The sequence below is a fragment of the Mesocricetus auratus genome, unplaced genomic scaffold (genome assembly GCF_017639785.1).
Source record: "Mesocricetus auratus isolate SY011 unplaced genomic scaffold, BCM_Maur_2.0 Super-Scaffold_100031, whole genome shotgun sequence".
NCBI classification, from domain to species: domain Eukaryota; kingdom Metazoa; phylum Chordata; class Mammalia; order Rodentia; family Cricetidae; genus Mesocricetus; species Mesocricetus auratus.
In genome coordinates, this window is record NW_024429212.1 from 3,680,026 (window position 1) to 3,695,753 (window position 15,728).

The 15,728-nt window shown below is 42.4% G+C and overlaps 1 protein-coding gene across 1 annotated transcript in view; it reads left to right on the forward strand.

Annotated features, from left to right (window-relative positions):
* Nucleotides 1-15,728, forward strand: part of Csmd1 (CUB and Sushi multiple domains 1) — a 1,489,308-nt gene that overhangs the window by 1,333,155 nt on the left and 140,425 nt on the right. Inside the window, exons 34-37 of the mRNA XM_005082604.4 lie at nucleotides 3,409-3,612; nucleotides 4,465-4,589; nucleotides 5,658-5,754; nucleotides 14,672-14,776. Coding sequence (XP_005082661.1) covers nucleotides 3,409-3,612; nucleotides 4,465-4,589; nucleotides 5,658-5,754; nucleotides 14,672-14,776 — 531 coding nt within the window. The remainder of the gene's footprint in view (nucleotides 1-3,408; nucleotides 3,613-4,464; nucleotides 4,590-5,657; nucleotides 5,755-14,671; nucleotides 14,777-15,728) is intronic.

The following is a 15,728-nucleotide window of genomic DNA, read 5'->3' on the forward strand; positions in this document are numbered from 1 at the left end:
TAATTGACTTTGCATTTCAAAAGGAGGTCACATTTTGCATCAAGAGCTTATGAAATGTAGTGGCTTGCTGTTGTGTTTTTACCACGAACATTCATGGTAAAATTGTATGTAATTCACTGGTATTTACTAATTCTCTAACCGGAACCAGCTTGTCAGGCCAGAGTCCTCAACTCCCAGCAAAGAAAGAATGTTCCTTGGTCACTAAGTGAAATAAGAAGCTTCACCACATGCCCTGCAATTTTTTCTTTGTGTTGCTCGATTTCTATAACCAGATGCTATGGGAGGCTACACACATGTCCCTTTGACTGCTGATGGCAAAGGCTGGTTGATGGATATCTTATGCTCTCCTACTAATTCCCCATGAGTTTTTTGTTCTGTTGTTTTGTTTTTGCTTTCCCCAGATAGTTTGTATGCACACATCCAAGCGACTGTCACTCTTGGCTCTGAACGACCCCATAGAGGAGCATTCAGTCTCTAACTTAATACCGTCAAGTGGTGCCAGCTATTTCTGTGTCCCTTGCCTGCCTTCCAATTGACCCTATCTTGCCCTCACTTTTCTCTCTTGGCTACTTTGAAATTTGTTTCATGATGGTACAAATATCATCTAAGAGAGAAAGAAGAGAGGTGAGAGGAAAGAACCCCCACATTCTGCCTGTGAGGCCTGGATGAGCAGGAGCAGGAGGTGCTGACAGGGAGGAGGGTTTCACAGGAGAATCCTGCCCTTTAGCTGTTGCCATGATCCATTGAGCACTGTCCCTGTCTCATGCTTTTTCTGTCTTCCCTTTGTTTTCCACATTTCCAACTCTATGAGAGTCTTTCATAATCACATATGTAAGCAGTGCTGCTCATTTATGTAGTTGCCTTGAAAATTTGCATCTATAGAGTACTTTACCACCTCCACCACCCAAGGTCCAGAAGACACTCAGCATCTCAGATACCTAGGCGTTTACTTCCCATGACAAGGAAATCCTCATACTGTGGGATCCCAGGGAAACCTCAGCAGACGGGAGAGCCAGGATGGCAGGTGATGAGAGTTGGCTGTGTAGAACTGAGTCAGTGCGACTGCTTTAGGAGTGGTTCTCTCAGGATCACTACATCCTTGCGTGTCTTCATTTTCTTGTATGAGATGGGAGGATCAGAATGGAAGAAACACCAGTGTAGGGAAGAGCCCCCCTCCCACCACTCATTAGATGGAGTCCTTGACTTTCCTGTGGCTCCCATGGTGCTCTCTATGCTGTCTGTGACATCGTAAACACACAGCTGTCGAGGACATAGCTGTTGGACAATAGGAAAAGAAGTACCCTGCCCCTCAGCATCAAGCCACTTACTCTAAGGCTATTCTTCATTGTGGTGGTTGTCCATTCCACTAGAATGTTCTACTTCAGGTCATTTATTGCTGCTTAGTCTACCCCTGCCCTTCTACCTTCTTCATTTCCAAAGCACACAGTGACAGCATTTAATGAGAGCTTTAATAACTATCCCTCTCTCTGTACTGAGTGGCAGACTTACATGAATAACATTTCCACCAGCCCTCCCTGTCAGGGAGAGCTGACCTTGTCCCTCAGGGCAGATGTTTAGAAACAAAGTGGGCCTCTGGATTTTCACTTCTCCTGTGTCCAGTCTCAGAATCTGATCACTTCCCCCACCCCACCCACCCACCTACCCACACATAAAAACACAGTATCAGTGGGTTTTTCTTAGTCTATGTGACTGGTTGAATCCCTAGCTGCAGGGTGGAACTTCCCTTTCCTTCAGGGTCTCCTTGCTTACAGAGATCATGTTAACTGATTTCCTTAGTGTTATCTGAGCTACCAGCCATAAATCATGGCCCTCTCCTGGTACTCACCCCCCATTAAAAGAAAACACTATAATGCATAGATGAATGGAATAAATTTGTTCCTACTTTCCCCCCCAACTGGATAGAAAGAAATTCTTCATCTGTGACTTGCCACAGCTGAGTTGTGCAAAGAATGGCACAGTTTACGCCTCTCTCCTAGGAGCTGAGTCTTTCCTTGGGCCCTAAAGCTCCTCCTGTAGGTGGCCATTTGCACTCCAAGTAGAATATTCTGGAAGAATCCTAGTTCATAGGGCCTATATTGTAATTATAAAGTGTTACCTTTTTCCACTATGGTGACTTGAGATATTCTTTCTTGACAAGTTAACTGCATGAATATTGCTGGCTGTAGACCCAGCATGTTATATCAGATTTACAGAACTTCCTACATCCACACAATTAAAAGCCCAGCAACTCCCTGCTTTTCCTTACCAATCGCTGGCAACCACCGTCCAGCTCTCTGCTCCAGTTGTCTTGGATCCTCCATGGAAGTGGAATAGTGCAATCTGTTTCCTGCCAAGACCAGCTCATCTCTCTCAATATAGTACCCTTCAGATGCATCCATACCATTGTGAATACCAAGACCTCCTTCATTTGTAAAGTTTAATGAGATACTCTTATATGAATTCATAGCCCAAATATTTTTGTACAGCCATATGATAGACACTGTCTTAGCCCACAGTCATCTAATAGGAGAGTCTAAATTGAGGAAGTGCCTATATCATATGGGCTTGTGGGCATGACTATGAGGGAATTATCTTGACTATTAAAAAATGCAGGAGGGCCCAGACTACTCTGGGCATCATCCATAGCCTAGTGGTCCTGGGTTGTATGAGAAAGCTATCTTATCATGAGTCTGAGTGAAGTGGGGATCAAGCCAGCAAGTAGTGTCCCTCCACAGTTCCTGCTTCAAGTTCCCACTTCCTTGATTTCCCTCAGTTATGGGCTGTGATCGGGAAGTATAAGCCAAATAAATCCTTTTATCCGCAGTTGCTTTTTGTCAGAGTATTTTATCACAACATTAGAAAACAAACTAGAATGGGCACTTAGTTTTTTTAAATATCTTGGCTATAATAGACCTCAAATAATAGACCTTAAATTCAGATTCAGATCCTCATGATAAATATCTAGAACTGGAATGATGGGTCACGTCATAGGTCCTATTTTTAATTACATGATTTATCAGAAGGGCCACATCTAAACAAGTCATTTACAGAGTACTGATCCCACCAGATTCAAATGTTGCTGAGGAAGAGCGAAAGTTGTAGTCATTGCCTTCTAATTGCCAGCACAATCATCTAGTTTTTAATTAATTTGAACTGCTTGAATGCTAATGAGACATCACAGGCACCAATTTTCCTTATATCCCATCTTCCCATCTGAATGAGACCTCTGTCGTGGTCCCCACGGACATCATGGGAGGAAATATAGACACAGGCATGCCCCTGGTGCCACTTCTTACAAAGAGGTCGGCAGACATTGATGTCCACCCAGCATCTACTCCCACCACCTCTGCATTCACTCCTGATATACTCTACTCTGACACGGTGGCTATTTCTCTGCTTCTCCCCCAGCTGTTCCACGCACCAGTGACACGCAATGCAGCTCTGTCCCAGAGCCCAGATATGGGAGGAGGATTGGTTCTGAGTTCTCTGCAGGTTCCATAGTTCGATTTGAGTGTAACCCGGGTTACCTGCTGCAAGGTTCCACAGCCATCCGCTGCCAGTCTGTGCCAAACGCATTGGCCCAGTGGAATGACACCATCCCAAGCTGTGTAGGTAAGTGGGACCCATGAGATGAAATGATTACTTGGGGGCTGGGTCAGAACCTCATGGCAGGGTTAGAGCCCTGCTGTCAGTCATCACAAAGTGATCTTGCCCATTTATCTTTATGTAGCTCAACTGATTATGCCCATAGCCCAAAAGCACCAACATTAAAGTCAATGTTCCCTAAAACATGAAATTTACATGTGAAAAATATGTTTTCTTTATTGATGCTCACTAAGTCAACCATCAACTCCAAATGTATGAAAAGACAACATGTCAGTCTGTGGGGGAAGCATTAGGGTGGTGGTTTGTGGTGTTATGTGTATGCTGCCCTTTGATGCATTTGTGCTGACTACGAACATTTGAGAAGCAGTGGGAATGGCAGAGGCTTTGTTATTGTTACCTGTTTTCAAAGGGACTTTCAGTGCAAGGTTAATTTCCCTTGAATTTCTCTGTACATTTTATGCATCTCTTCTTCTCCCTGGATTGCTCTGAAACTCATCAGTATGAATGGGAGTTGCATGTCCACAACTCCAGTTCCACATACCCTTACATTAAAGCAGAAAAATTATTCCAAACAAAACTCATTCCAGAGACACATTTGTTGTAGGTAGTTTCCTTTTAGGAAACCAAAAATAATAATAATAATTTTGTTTGTAGACTTAAGACTTAAAACTCAGTTACATAGTGGATATCAATCACTGATGTTGCCCATTCGAAAGAGAAGAGATTACATTTTACCTTGGCTAAAAGTGACACTTAAGGAGCAGGAAAAGTTTCCCTCTCTGATCACAGCCAAGGAAACGAGGTATCAAGTCCCCGTAACTTTACTTGGCTTTTACTTAATGTTTTTCTGTCTTTTAGTTCCATGCAGTGGCAATTTCACTCAGAGGAGAGGGACAATTCTGTCACCAGGCTACCCTGAGCCCTATGGCAACAACTTGAACTGCGTCTGGAAGATCATAGTAACGGAGGGCTCAGGGATCCAGGTAGGACCTCAGACAAGGACCACTGAGTCAGGTCAGGCTGGTCCCCCAGAGTTTCTTTGCCGCCTTCTTCCCTCATCCCTTCCCATCCTTCCTTCCTTCCTTCCTTCCTTCCTTCCTTCTTCTTTCCTTCCTTCCTCTCTTTCTTCCTATCTCTCTTTTTCTCTTTTCCTCTTAAGTTACTCTTCTTTCTCCCTTGTATTATTTGGTTAAAGATTGTAAGTACATATATTTATCATTTTGCTTTGACTTAGGATTCAGTATAATGAATCCCATTCTGACTTTTTCATACACACTTTGCCCTCATTCAGTCTTGTTCCACTCTCCTGCACTCTCCCCGTCCCTTTTTCTAGTCCCCTTCCTCCCCACTGTACTCCCTTGAACCCTCCTGTCATAGGTGGAAAGTTGTTTCTATTTTCTGAGAGTTGCTATAAAATGTTTCTAATTTTTTCCCATATTTGCAGTAAAAATTTTTGTTTGTGTAATTTTAAGGCTTTATTTTATTATGTTTTAACTGAGAATGGTGCATTGTGTCCACTGCCTGAGTTGATCAGAAGAGAGCATTGGAACCCCAGAAGCTTGAGTTGCAAAATTCTATGTGCACCTGCCATTGGCGCTGGGAACAAAACAGGTCCTCTGGGAGAGCAGTAAGTGCTCTTAACACTGAGCCATCTCTCCAGCCCAATTTTTAGAATAACAGCTATGGGAAATGTTATTTATAGACATTTTACCATGTTCTGTCATAGACTAGCTCATGTATGTATGCATGTATATATGAATGTTTATATATATGTATATAATCTTTTAAAATAGTATTTGTATCATTTCTATGATAGCTTCATACATGTATACAATACAGGTCATCACATCCATCCCCCATCGGCCTGTCCTAATACCCTTGACACCCTCTTCCAAAATAACTCCCTCCTGTCTTCATGCTCTCTTCATTTATTGCCCACCCGACTGAGACACATTGTTTTTATATATGTTTGCCTTAGTCATGAAAAGCTCATGAGATTAGATGACTTTGACTAAAACAAAACCCAGTAACCCGGCTTTGTGACTCGGTAGATTCAAGTGATCAGCTTCGCCACAGAGCAGAACTGGGACTCCCTGGAAATTCATGACGGAGGAGACATGTCAGCCCCAAGACTGGGCAGCTTCTCAGGTAGGGTGGAGGCTGTGTTTCACTGTGTCTCTGCTTTTGAATAGGAACCATGGCCCCACATCTCCTTTCCCCATTATGCCAGTGGGGAAGGTCCAGGTGGGTAATCATAGAGACAGGCAGGAGAGAGGTGGTCAAGGGGGATGGTCCTTGCAGGAGGTCATCGGAAGGAGCTAGGCAATGCAAAATTAACAGTAGGGATTGTGAGGCTGGCCATGGATAGGGGAGACTACTGACAGACACATGAGAGGGGACAAGGCTGAGAAGAGACTTGCCCAATGGTTGGAACCTGGAAATGACCCTGTGTATCTTGCTTCACTGGGACCCATGATCTGCCTCTTTGCACTGTGTAAGAATGGTGACAAATCACGAACCCAAACCTACATATCCCAGCTCCCAAAGACACGGACCCAGAGCTGTGGTCATGTGCAGTGCACCCAGACATTGCACCTCCAGTTTCACATGGGTTGAGTCACCTTATCCAGGCCTCTCCTCTCAAGAAACCACTGACAGGATCACCTTTCTCCTCCTTGTTACCATGGTCCCCAAAGCTGATACCAATCTGTGCTCTGTAGCCCAACCCACTTCTGTGTATTACACATGATCATCCAGACTGAGTCCTATATTTCAGGCATAGAATCATCTAGGGTGACACAATAAATATCACATGAGATTTTTGTCCAACTGAACCATTATTTTTCTGTTGAATGTTTACTGAGTAAGTAAAAAATAGAAGGAGGATAGGCCTTTCACAGTGCTGGCCACAAGATTGATGATATCCCTAAATGATGGAGGGACTGTGTCTGCGGCTGTCAGCAAATGTAAACATTTCTGCATGGCCAGACACATAGATATTGGATGGTAGAGTACCAAATACTTACTGTCTTTCATCACCCATCTCTGTCTGTACATGGCTCTTTACACTTTGGGGACTTTACACACAATGGCCCATCATGAAACAAGTTTGGTCTGAAATTTCTCCAATTAGGAAGCCTGAGTTCCTTAGCCAGGTGTCTCTTATCACTGTCCTATTTTCCATGACATCTACAGAAACATTTATATAGTTGACAGAGTTGTGAATGAAGTAGAAATCCTCCGCCATTAAGAACAACTTAAAATCTGCAGGAGGAATCCCAAATTCAATTTGGTTCGATGACATCCTTTTATCTAAGCAGGATGTGCTGGGAGACTGTGGGTGTTCTGGGTAGGGGACACAGCAGCATTTCTGTAAGCTGTGGAAAGGAAGAAGCAGATTAGAGGAATGTAGCCACACTGGAGGGTGGAGGTGTGTTCCTGCAGTGGGAGCCATGTTCCTATCTCCACTCTGGCTTCACTTAATGATACTAAAGGAAGAAATCAGTCCTGTCCCCTGTGCTCATTAGACAGAGGCACGGTGGTCTTGTTCTTGTTTTCATTTTTGTTTTTAAGATAACCTGGGAGAAATATCCATAAAATTATTTGTCACTAGGCTGGACAGGTGGCTCAGCGGGTTTGATTACAGTGTCTTCTAATCCGTTCTGGCTGAAGCAACTGCTTTGAGACAGGAGGATGGCACAGTTATCTAAACTTGAAGCATCCCTGAGGTCCTAGCTGAGACTCAGCTTATATTCTTTTCTCAAATGTAAATAGGGGTCTTAGCAAAGCAAGTCTCTGGGCTTGCATCAGGACATCCCTCTCCTAAAAATAACTGGGCCGTTTGCAGTTTGCTGCACCCAGATGCAGTTTGTTGTTCTCAAATTAATTAGTAGGAAATTAAAAATTTGCAAATGTTTTCAACAATGAATATTAAACTAAAGTAAATATGGGGCTGGGTGGTGACCCAATTGGTACAATGCTTGTCCTATAAGCATGAGGGCCTGAATCCAGTTTTTAGCCTAGAACCCACGTAAGAAGCCACTGTGGCAATGCCTGTCTACAATCCCAGTGCCTGGAAGATGGTAACAGGATATTTGAAGTTCATAGATAGCCAGTGGGGCTGAATCAGTGAGCTCCACATTCAGCAAAAGACCCTGCCTCAAAAATGCGGTGCAGAAGGCACCTGGCATAGACACAGCCATGAACACACACTAAATTAAACTAATTAAACAAGTCTCAAACACTATCAAATTAAAAAAGTATTCTGGAAGATGCAAATCTAATTAAAATAGCCCTCATGACACAGAACAAGCTTGCTCTATGTAATAGTTTTTCTAAGCAATAAAGAGTAACAAGAATCCTCTCTGTTCATTTCAACAAGACACCTTTATATTACATTGCAGATTATTTCACTAAGGTGTATAACACTATGTGAGCCACTGTGTACAGAACAATATGTACTGTACTTTTAGGAGAGGCTGTATTTTAGGACATCCTGAGGACACTTGCCACAAGTGTGAGTTTCAGTTTTCTAAAGTATTTACAAGCTGCAACCAGCCTTGTGACAATAGACAGTAATCACTGACAGCTAGACATCCTGCAATTGATGCATGGGCCAATATATGTCCACCAACCTGGGGTACTTTAGGCCTACCTCACAAATATCAAGCATCTACTTGCATGGTTAATTAAAAACAATAATCAAGAAAGCTCTGGAGTGTGTGCCCTGTGTGCAACTCTATGTTGTGGGTGATGCGGTGGGCAGGGGAAGGAGGTACACTCAGGGCCACTCCTACTCTACTTTGTCTGGACCCTCACTAGTGGGTAACTTTTTTTTTACTCAGGAACTTCCCTTGTGATGGATCAGGCTCTCACTCTGACAGACTTGGGCGCCTGATGAGAGCCTGACTTGTGGATGTCAGGTCATTAAAACTGAAGTATCAACTCTTCTCATTCCATCATCCTCCAACATGCTAGACAGGGGTCTGTCTGTTTTCCCCCTGTCTTCTGTTTGAGACCGGATATCCCAGGTTTACCCTGTGTTTGCACTTGACACTTTCTGGTTAAATCACTTTGAGCTCATATTTACAATTCTCTCTGTGTCTTTTCATTTTCTCTCTCTGCACACACTCCATGGTGTAAAGGCTCTGTGTCTGACCGTGAAAGTCAACAGCCAGGCAGACAGTGGCCTCGGCCAGCAACGTCTCCACACAGGCAGTCAGAAGCTTGGCATCCTCTCTAGGGCTTCCCAGTCTCTGACCACACTTAAAAGGCAGGGCTCTTGCTCTGTGCTTGATCAGACATGTCATGCTGGGGGAATTAAGGGTGAAGGTAGCAAAATCTCCCTGTTTGAGTTCATTCTTTTGTTCAAGGGTAAAATGGATTTGGAAATTTGATATTGGGTCAGTTCCTCTCCTCTACATGTATTCAGGGTGGATTTTTTGACACCATTTGAGCCCAAGCAGGGAGGACAGATGACAGCAGTAAGGTGGGGAACTAAAAAAGCACCCAGTAAAATTGTGACGTTGGGAACTGAGTTCGCTAAAGCACAGAGGGTGAGAGAATGGGTCTTCTCAATCTTTAAGAACACAGCCTCGTCCCTGAAAATCTGGAGGCATGGGTACATGGTATGCTGGAATGGGTACATGGTTTGCTGGATTTAACTCAGAAACATAGGTGTGGATCAGTGGGTCACACACACACACAGACACACACACATACATATATATGTATATACATATAAAATTTATATGTGTGTGTACTCTGCATCCCCTCCCTTGGCTCTGAGAAAGAAGTTGAGTAGAAATTGCCCAATAGCAACAAATGCACTTAGTACACAAATCCTGCCTTAATAACAATCCTAAAAATTAGCACCCTAAATCTCTTTCTCAGCTTTAAAGCAGTGATTCTCAACCTGTGGGTCATAGCCCCTTTGAACAACCCTTTTGTTGCCTGAGACAATCCATCAGATTGCCTAAGCCCACCCAGCAAAAAACACAGATTTTATGGTTTGGGGGGTGGCATTCACCACAACTTGAGGAAATATATTTAAGGGTCCTAGTGTTAGGAAGGTTCAGAAGTACTGCCTTAAAAGAAGGACATTTCTGGCAGGGTTGTTGATTGCAAGGCTGGGATGTATACAGAATGCATGTGTTATATACAATGTACATAATATATATATAATACAAAAATGTGTATTGTATATGATATACATGTACATACAACCTGTGATAAAGCATTTTGTAGATAATGAATGAATTTAATGTTTGTGAAATTCACAATTCTAACTAGATGAATGAGTAGCTCCCACATGCCATAGATCCTGACTGATACATGGAAAAGGGTGATGAGCACAGAGGACATTATTGGCATCATCATCATCAAAAATTAACAAATTGCAACTGCAGTTTCATAGGCTGAGCTGATAGACAAAGAGTGCATGGGACTGGGGCGCTCATGTCTCCATGTCTCCTCATAAACGCATATTCACTACAAAGAATTCAGTACAAAGCAGCAGAGTGGAGCTCATGGCAGACCACCATTCAGAGTGCCAGAACCTTAACTTGGATAGGTATATGTACTGGCAACCTCAGATCCTGCTCTCAGAAAAACAAATCAAACCTTGGTGGTTGCATGGCCAGTGCTATTCTGTGCATGTTTTCCCCATGCTGACCATCACATGCAACCAAGGCATAGCCACCTGCTCTCACAAGCCTGTGCCACCAGTGCTCACCCTCATACAGGACAGCAAGTAGTCAAACTGTCCCAGGAGGAACACGGCATCACACCATTATTCTTGCCCAATATCTGTAGCCTGAATAGTGTTGAATGAAAGTCCAGGTATTCCATTAAACCTGACTTGTTTCTGTTTTTCTACAATTTCAAGATAATACAAAAACCAAAGACAAAGGATTTGGGGAACAGCCTCAGTGCTCTCCACGATAATGTCGTCAGAGCTTTGCTGTCAGAGACCTTGCCAGAAGAGGATGGCATCTATTTTCACCTGATTTTGAAGAGCTCCATGGTTTAGTCACTAGGCATGCAGTATGTTCAGGGATCATACAGATTATATGACATCTATACATATATACACTATGGACACAAAAATAAGTGTATCACACGTCTAGAATGATAGCTGGTACATTAGAACTTTTTTTTACACTACAATGGGAAATTTCTATTCAGTGAGAAATCGCTTCCATTCATTTAGGAGAATCGGTTTGAAATTGGATAGGATCCTATATCATTGTAGACATGTATAAAATTCTCAGCAAAAATGTAAGTTATATGAGGAAGAATGTTATATCATACCAAAGTTTGAATTTTTTAAAAGAGCACAATCAATATTTAAGGATTTTGTTCCTGTGTTACTTTAAAGAATTTATAAAGCAGATTGTAAGATATTTTAATTGTTGCATAAAAATAAATAAGAATGAGATGTCATAAGAAGCACATATTTCAAAACAAAATGATTGACATCTTTAATAAATTCAGTTCTTTGGTTTTTCATTTCTACTTGGGCAGGAATATGTATGTAGATCTTTTTTAGTAAGCCATTGAAAAATCACTTTTGGAAGCAGGCGGGTTATAAATTATAAATGAGTAAAATAGAGCAGAATTCATGCAGACTTGTATCTGCCAGTTGGTATTAAAGGAAAGCAAATATCAGTATACCAAGAGTAGACTCTACAGGGACAATAATAAAATTTTGCAGCTTCCTTTGTTATGTGTCATTCTATCTGGGTCACAGTAAAACAATGTGATCAGAAATATTTGCCAATGGCAACTTTTTAAAAAAATCTTTCTGTTGCATTTTGCATGGAGAGAATAAGCCCCTAATGTTAGACTATCCTGAGAAGACCTGAAATCAATTCCACTGAATGGCAGGTGCAGGGCATACCCTCTGTTCAGAGGTGGCTGGGTGAAAATGGGCCCATGGTATACAGCCCCACTGAAGCATGGGACAGGCAGTTGTTAGATTTCATGACTGGCATACTAAGAGGAATAATTTTTCAAATGAAAAAAATGTGAACTGACCATCCATAACCTGTTAGCTCATCTGAGTAAAACACTTACCGTGATCTTCATGTTGTAGAAGCAGAATACGTTCAGTTTCTGTAGGTGTCATGAGGTGATGGAGTGAGCTAGTCCCAGAGCCTGGACTAGAAGTGGGTTTCTAAGTCTACTATACAATACAAAAATCAAACACTGGTTGTGTGCAAGTTACTAAGCTCAGAGCAAGAACTCTCAGATAACTTAGGTGGAATGGTAAAGGACACCCAGGATGTGCAAAGGGAATTCCTATGTGTGAATTTGGGGGAAGAAAGATGTGTCAGTGCTAATACCAGCAGCCTGGTGTGATTCCAGTAGCAAATGAGAAATTGCGGGTTCTTTGTTGTTTGTAGGAGACCTGTGGTGCTGCACTCATTTGTTTTAACTGCCAGTCTAACACGATCTGGAATCACCTAGCAAATCCTTAATGGACTGTCTAGATCAGGTTGGCCTATGGGTGTGACCACTGGGCATTGTCTTGACTCGTAGTTGAGGCGGGCTGCACAGCTTCGCAGGCCAGTCCCTGGCCTATGTAAGAGGAGAGAGAGCAGAAGCAAGCTTTGATCTACACTTTTGTTTGCTTGTTTGTTTCTTTTCTTTCTTTCTTTTTTTTTTTTTTTTTTGGTTTTTACGAGACAAGGTTTCTCTGTATTGTTTTGGAGGCTGTCGGTTCAGCCCTGCCTCGAACTCACAGAGTTCCAGCCCTGCCTCTGCCTCCCGAGTGCTGGAATTAAAGGTGTGCGCCACCACCGCCAGGCTTTTTCTTTCCTTTCTTGACTGTGGACATTATACATTGAATTTCTATGTTAACTTCCCCCAAAATGATGGCCTGTAACCTGTAGAAATGTCAGCCCAAAATACCCTCCTTGGCCTCCATTGCCTCTTGTTAGGGTATTTTACTGCAATAATATATACGCAACAAGAACAGGTAGAAAGCAAAGAAGAGTGTTCCATTGTAGGACTGGTGGTTTTAGCAGAGCAATGAACTACAAACCCACTCAGTTAGATTCCACCAAATGTCAGACAAATTCAGACCATGGAATGAAAACTCGGAAAATGAAGCTGTCAGATCCACAGCAAAGATCATTCATCTCCGCATGCCAGCCAGATGACAAGTATGCACGATAAAAGACAACAAACATCTTGGGAATTCCAAAAAATAAGTCACTGTGCATGCTTTTAGCCAATGTCTTTTCTGCGTATATTTTGGAAACAGTCTGAGATTGAACAATAAGCAAAGCAGTTAATATCTTCCACCTCCATGCTTCTCTGCCATCCCTGTCTCTCTCTGAGGCCTTGAGGTACCTACTGGGTGCCTATGACCAACACTTTCAATTGCTGAGGTTGGGCCAGGAAAATGTGTTACCCACAAAGGATATACCTACAGAGAATTCCCCCAAAGATATTCACTGTTTAAAAATATCATCTATCATCTGTTTAGATTTGTCATCTGTCTGTCCATCTATCTTTTTTTTTTCTGTAATCTATAAACTCAGAGTTAAACAGAAAAGGGTTGGCTTTGCAAGCATTCTGGAAGAGACTTTTCCACAAAAATCCTCAGTGGTCTTGTGGATTTGGTACTTTTGATTTATCCTAAAGGAGTCTCACTCACCTCGTGAATTCAACTGTCCTTGGAAAATGATTGAGGCACAGACCCCAGATCTCAAAGAGGTGACCTAACTTCCTAAGGTCTAACATGCATGCACACACAAATTGATAGGGGGTTTTGGGTTCTCTTTTTTTTTTTTTTTGCTTCTTACTGTTCATATTCTAGAACATTTTAAGTAATTTTAGTCCCAATTGGCTAGTGAACCAACATTATTAGATAAAACACATGTTCAAATTACTGGTGAACTTTTAGAAACCAAATGAATGATTCCAGTTGGCAGCCCATGATTAGCAAGAAGGCTTTACTCTCTCCTCAGATTAACATCATCAGAAGCTCAAGTCCACTTGTCCAAGGATATTTCCAAGATACTTACCATCCTGTTAATTCATGTCTTTTCCAACCTTACCACAGGGGATAGCCAGGTCTAGTACCAGCAAGTATCCCTACCTCATGTAAATCTCCATTTAGACTTTGTCTTCTTATCCCTTGGCTTCTAAAACCAGACATGCTGGGGTGGGTCTCAGGGTAGAAAGGGATGAGGGGCAGGTCAGTATGAAGGGTAGGGAACTTCCTGACATGGCTTTTACAGAAAAATAAATCCACCATGGAAGAACTCAGAACAATAATGGTGACTTCGAGCAGCAGCAAAGACTAAACTCAGTATCGAGGAGTTGAGGGTGGTGCCTATAAGAGGTATATTAGCTGTGTAGAATTACTGGTCATCACAGCACTGGAAAGGAGCTCATGTAGGGCTGAGAGGCAAACCCTCCACAGTTTAATACTTTCCTACCCTGGTGTAAAACCAGTACTGACTAGAACCCTTCCTAGTGCTATAGAATTCACTAGTCATGTTCTCCAAAGTTGATTTTGATTTTACTAAACAATGTAACATACCGGATTTATCTAGCCTGGGGCTATGCAAAATCAATGTGTAAAGAGAGACAAGTGTTTGGAGATGGACAATGACTATAATCTAGGCCAGACTGAAGGTAAGGGGACTGGGTGAAATCTGGAGGAAGGGGCAACAGGTTGAAGGACCCTCTAAGGCAGCAGTTTCCAACCTGTGGGTGGCTACATCAGAAAACATATTTCTGAAAGGTCTTAGGAATTCCCAAACATAAGTTTATTTTGGTTACAACTTCGTAACTCTAATTTTGCTACTGAGAAGCGTCTCAGTTCCTATGTATTTCCCGATGATTGCAGCCCACAGGTTGAGAACCGCTGCTTGAAGGCATTTTGAAAAGTGGAATGACAGGGCAAGCAGTGGTCAGCTCCAACACTTAGGTTAAAGACAGGTGATCAGACAAGCTCTAGGCACTGGGAAGCCTGGGATATGGTGTTCTGTGTTCGGCGTGGGTAATGCCTGTCTGTTTCACGTTAAAGCCATGCCTCTTCCCCACACAGGTACCACGGTGCCCGCACTGCTGAACAGCACTTCCAACCAGCTCTGCCTACACTTCCAGTCAGACATCAGTGTTGCTGCTGCTGGCTTTCACCTAGAATACAAAAGTAAGATCAACTGTTGCTTCTGTCTGGCTCTGGGGGCATCATTGTGAAAGGAACAAAACCTGTGTATATTAAACAATGAAATATTATTGTTCTAAAGCCCATTCCATACTTATGTGAAACTGAGTTTTAGTATACATAGGCTACATGAAGGGTATTCTCTACAAACTACAGACTATAAGAGCAAAGTAGAATAATTAGATGAGCCAACTGTGTTTCCAGGCTGTTTGCATTAGGAAGCAGCCAGTTATTTGTAATATGATCGACTCTCTGTGTCACGACAGATACTCACAGTCGCATCCCAAAATACAGAGTATTGTCATCTCAACAGATAGTGTCATGGGGCTTTCCTTGTGGACTCTCAGAGGTGTTAAAACAAGCACTAGTGAGAGCAAGCATTTCAGAGCCTATGTTTATGCAACATTCATTTTAATTGGAAGAGACACTGCAGGAGAGAGGTGAATCACTGCAAAAGCAGATATGAGGCTGCATTAATGGTCTAATAAGTGGGACAACAAAGGTCACATCCACAAGCCTGCTGTAGTGTTGGATACTTTGGGTGAACCTTGTAAACATGAAGTGTGAATTTCCAGGGAAAGCAAGGTTTATTTGGGATGTGTTTTCGGCTCTGTAATGGCTTGATGTTGGCATTATCTCTTCTAATAAGCGGTTGCAAGTGAGCAAATACGTGGGTTAGTGTCAATAAGTGATTTTTAAAATTGAGATAAAGAGTTTGCAGGAGTGTAATGCATGTGTTTTCAAAAGGCCACATTCCAGCTGATGATAAATATTCAACACCAGCCACCAACCACAGGCCCCGTTCACAGTCTGCCTGAGCCTCCCCACTTATTACAGGCATTTGCATGCAAGTGTGTTCCAATTTATGTGAATAGGAATGCTCTAGTGACAGTGTAAAATTATTCTGTGAATGTTATTCATGTAGAATTCTTCTGAA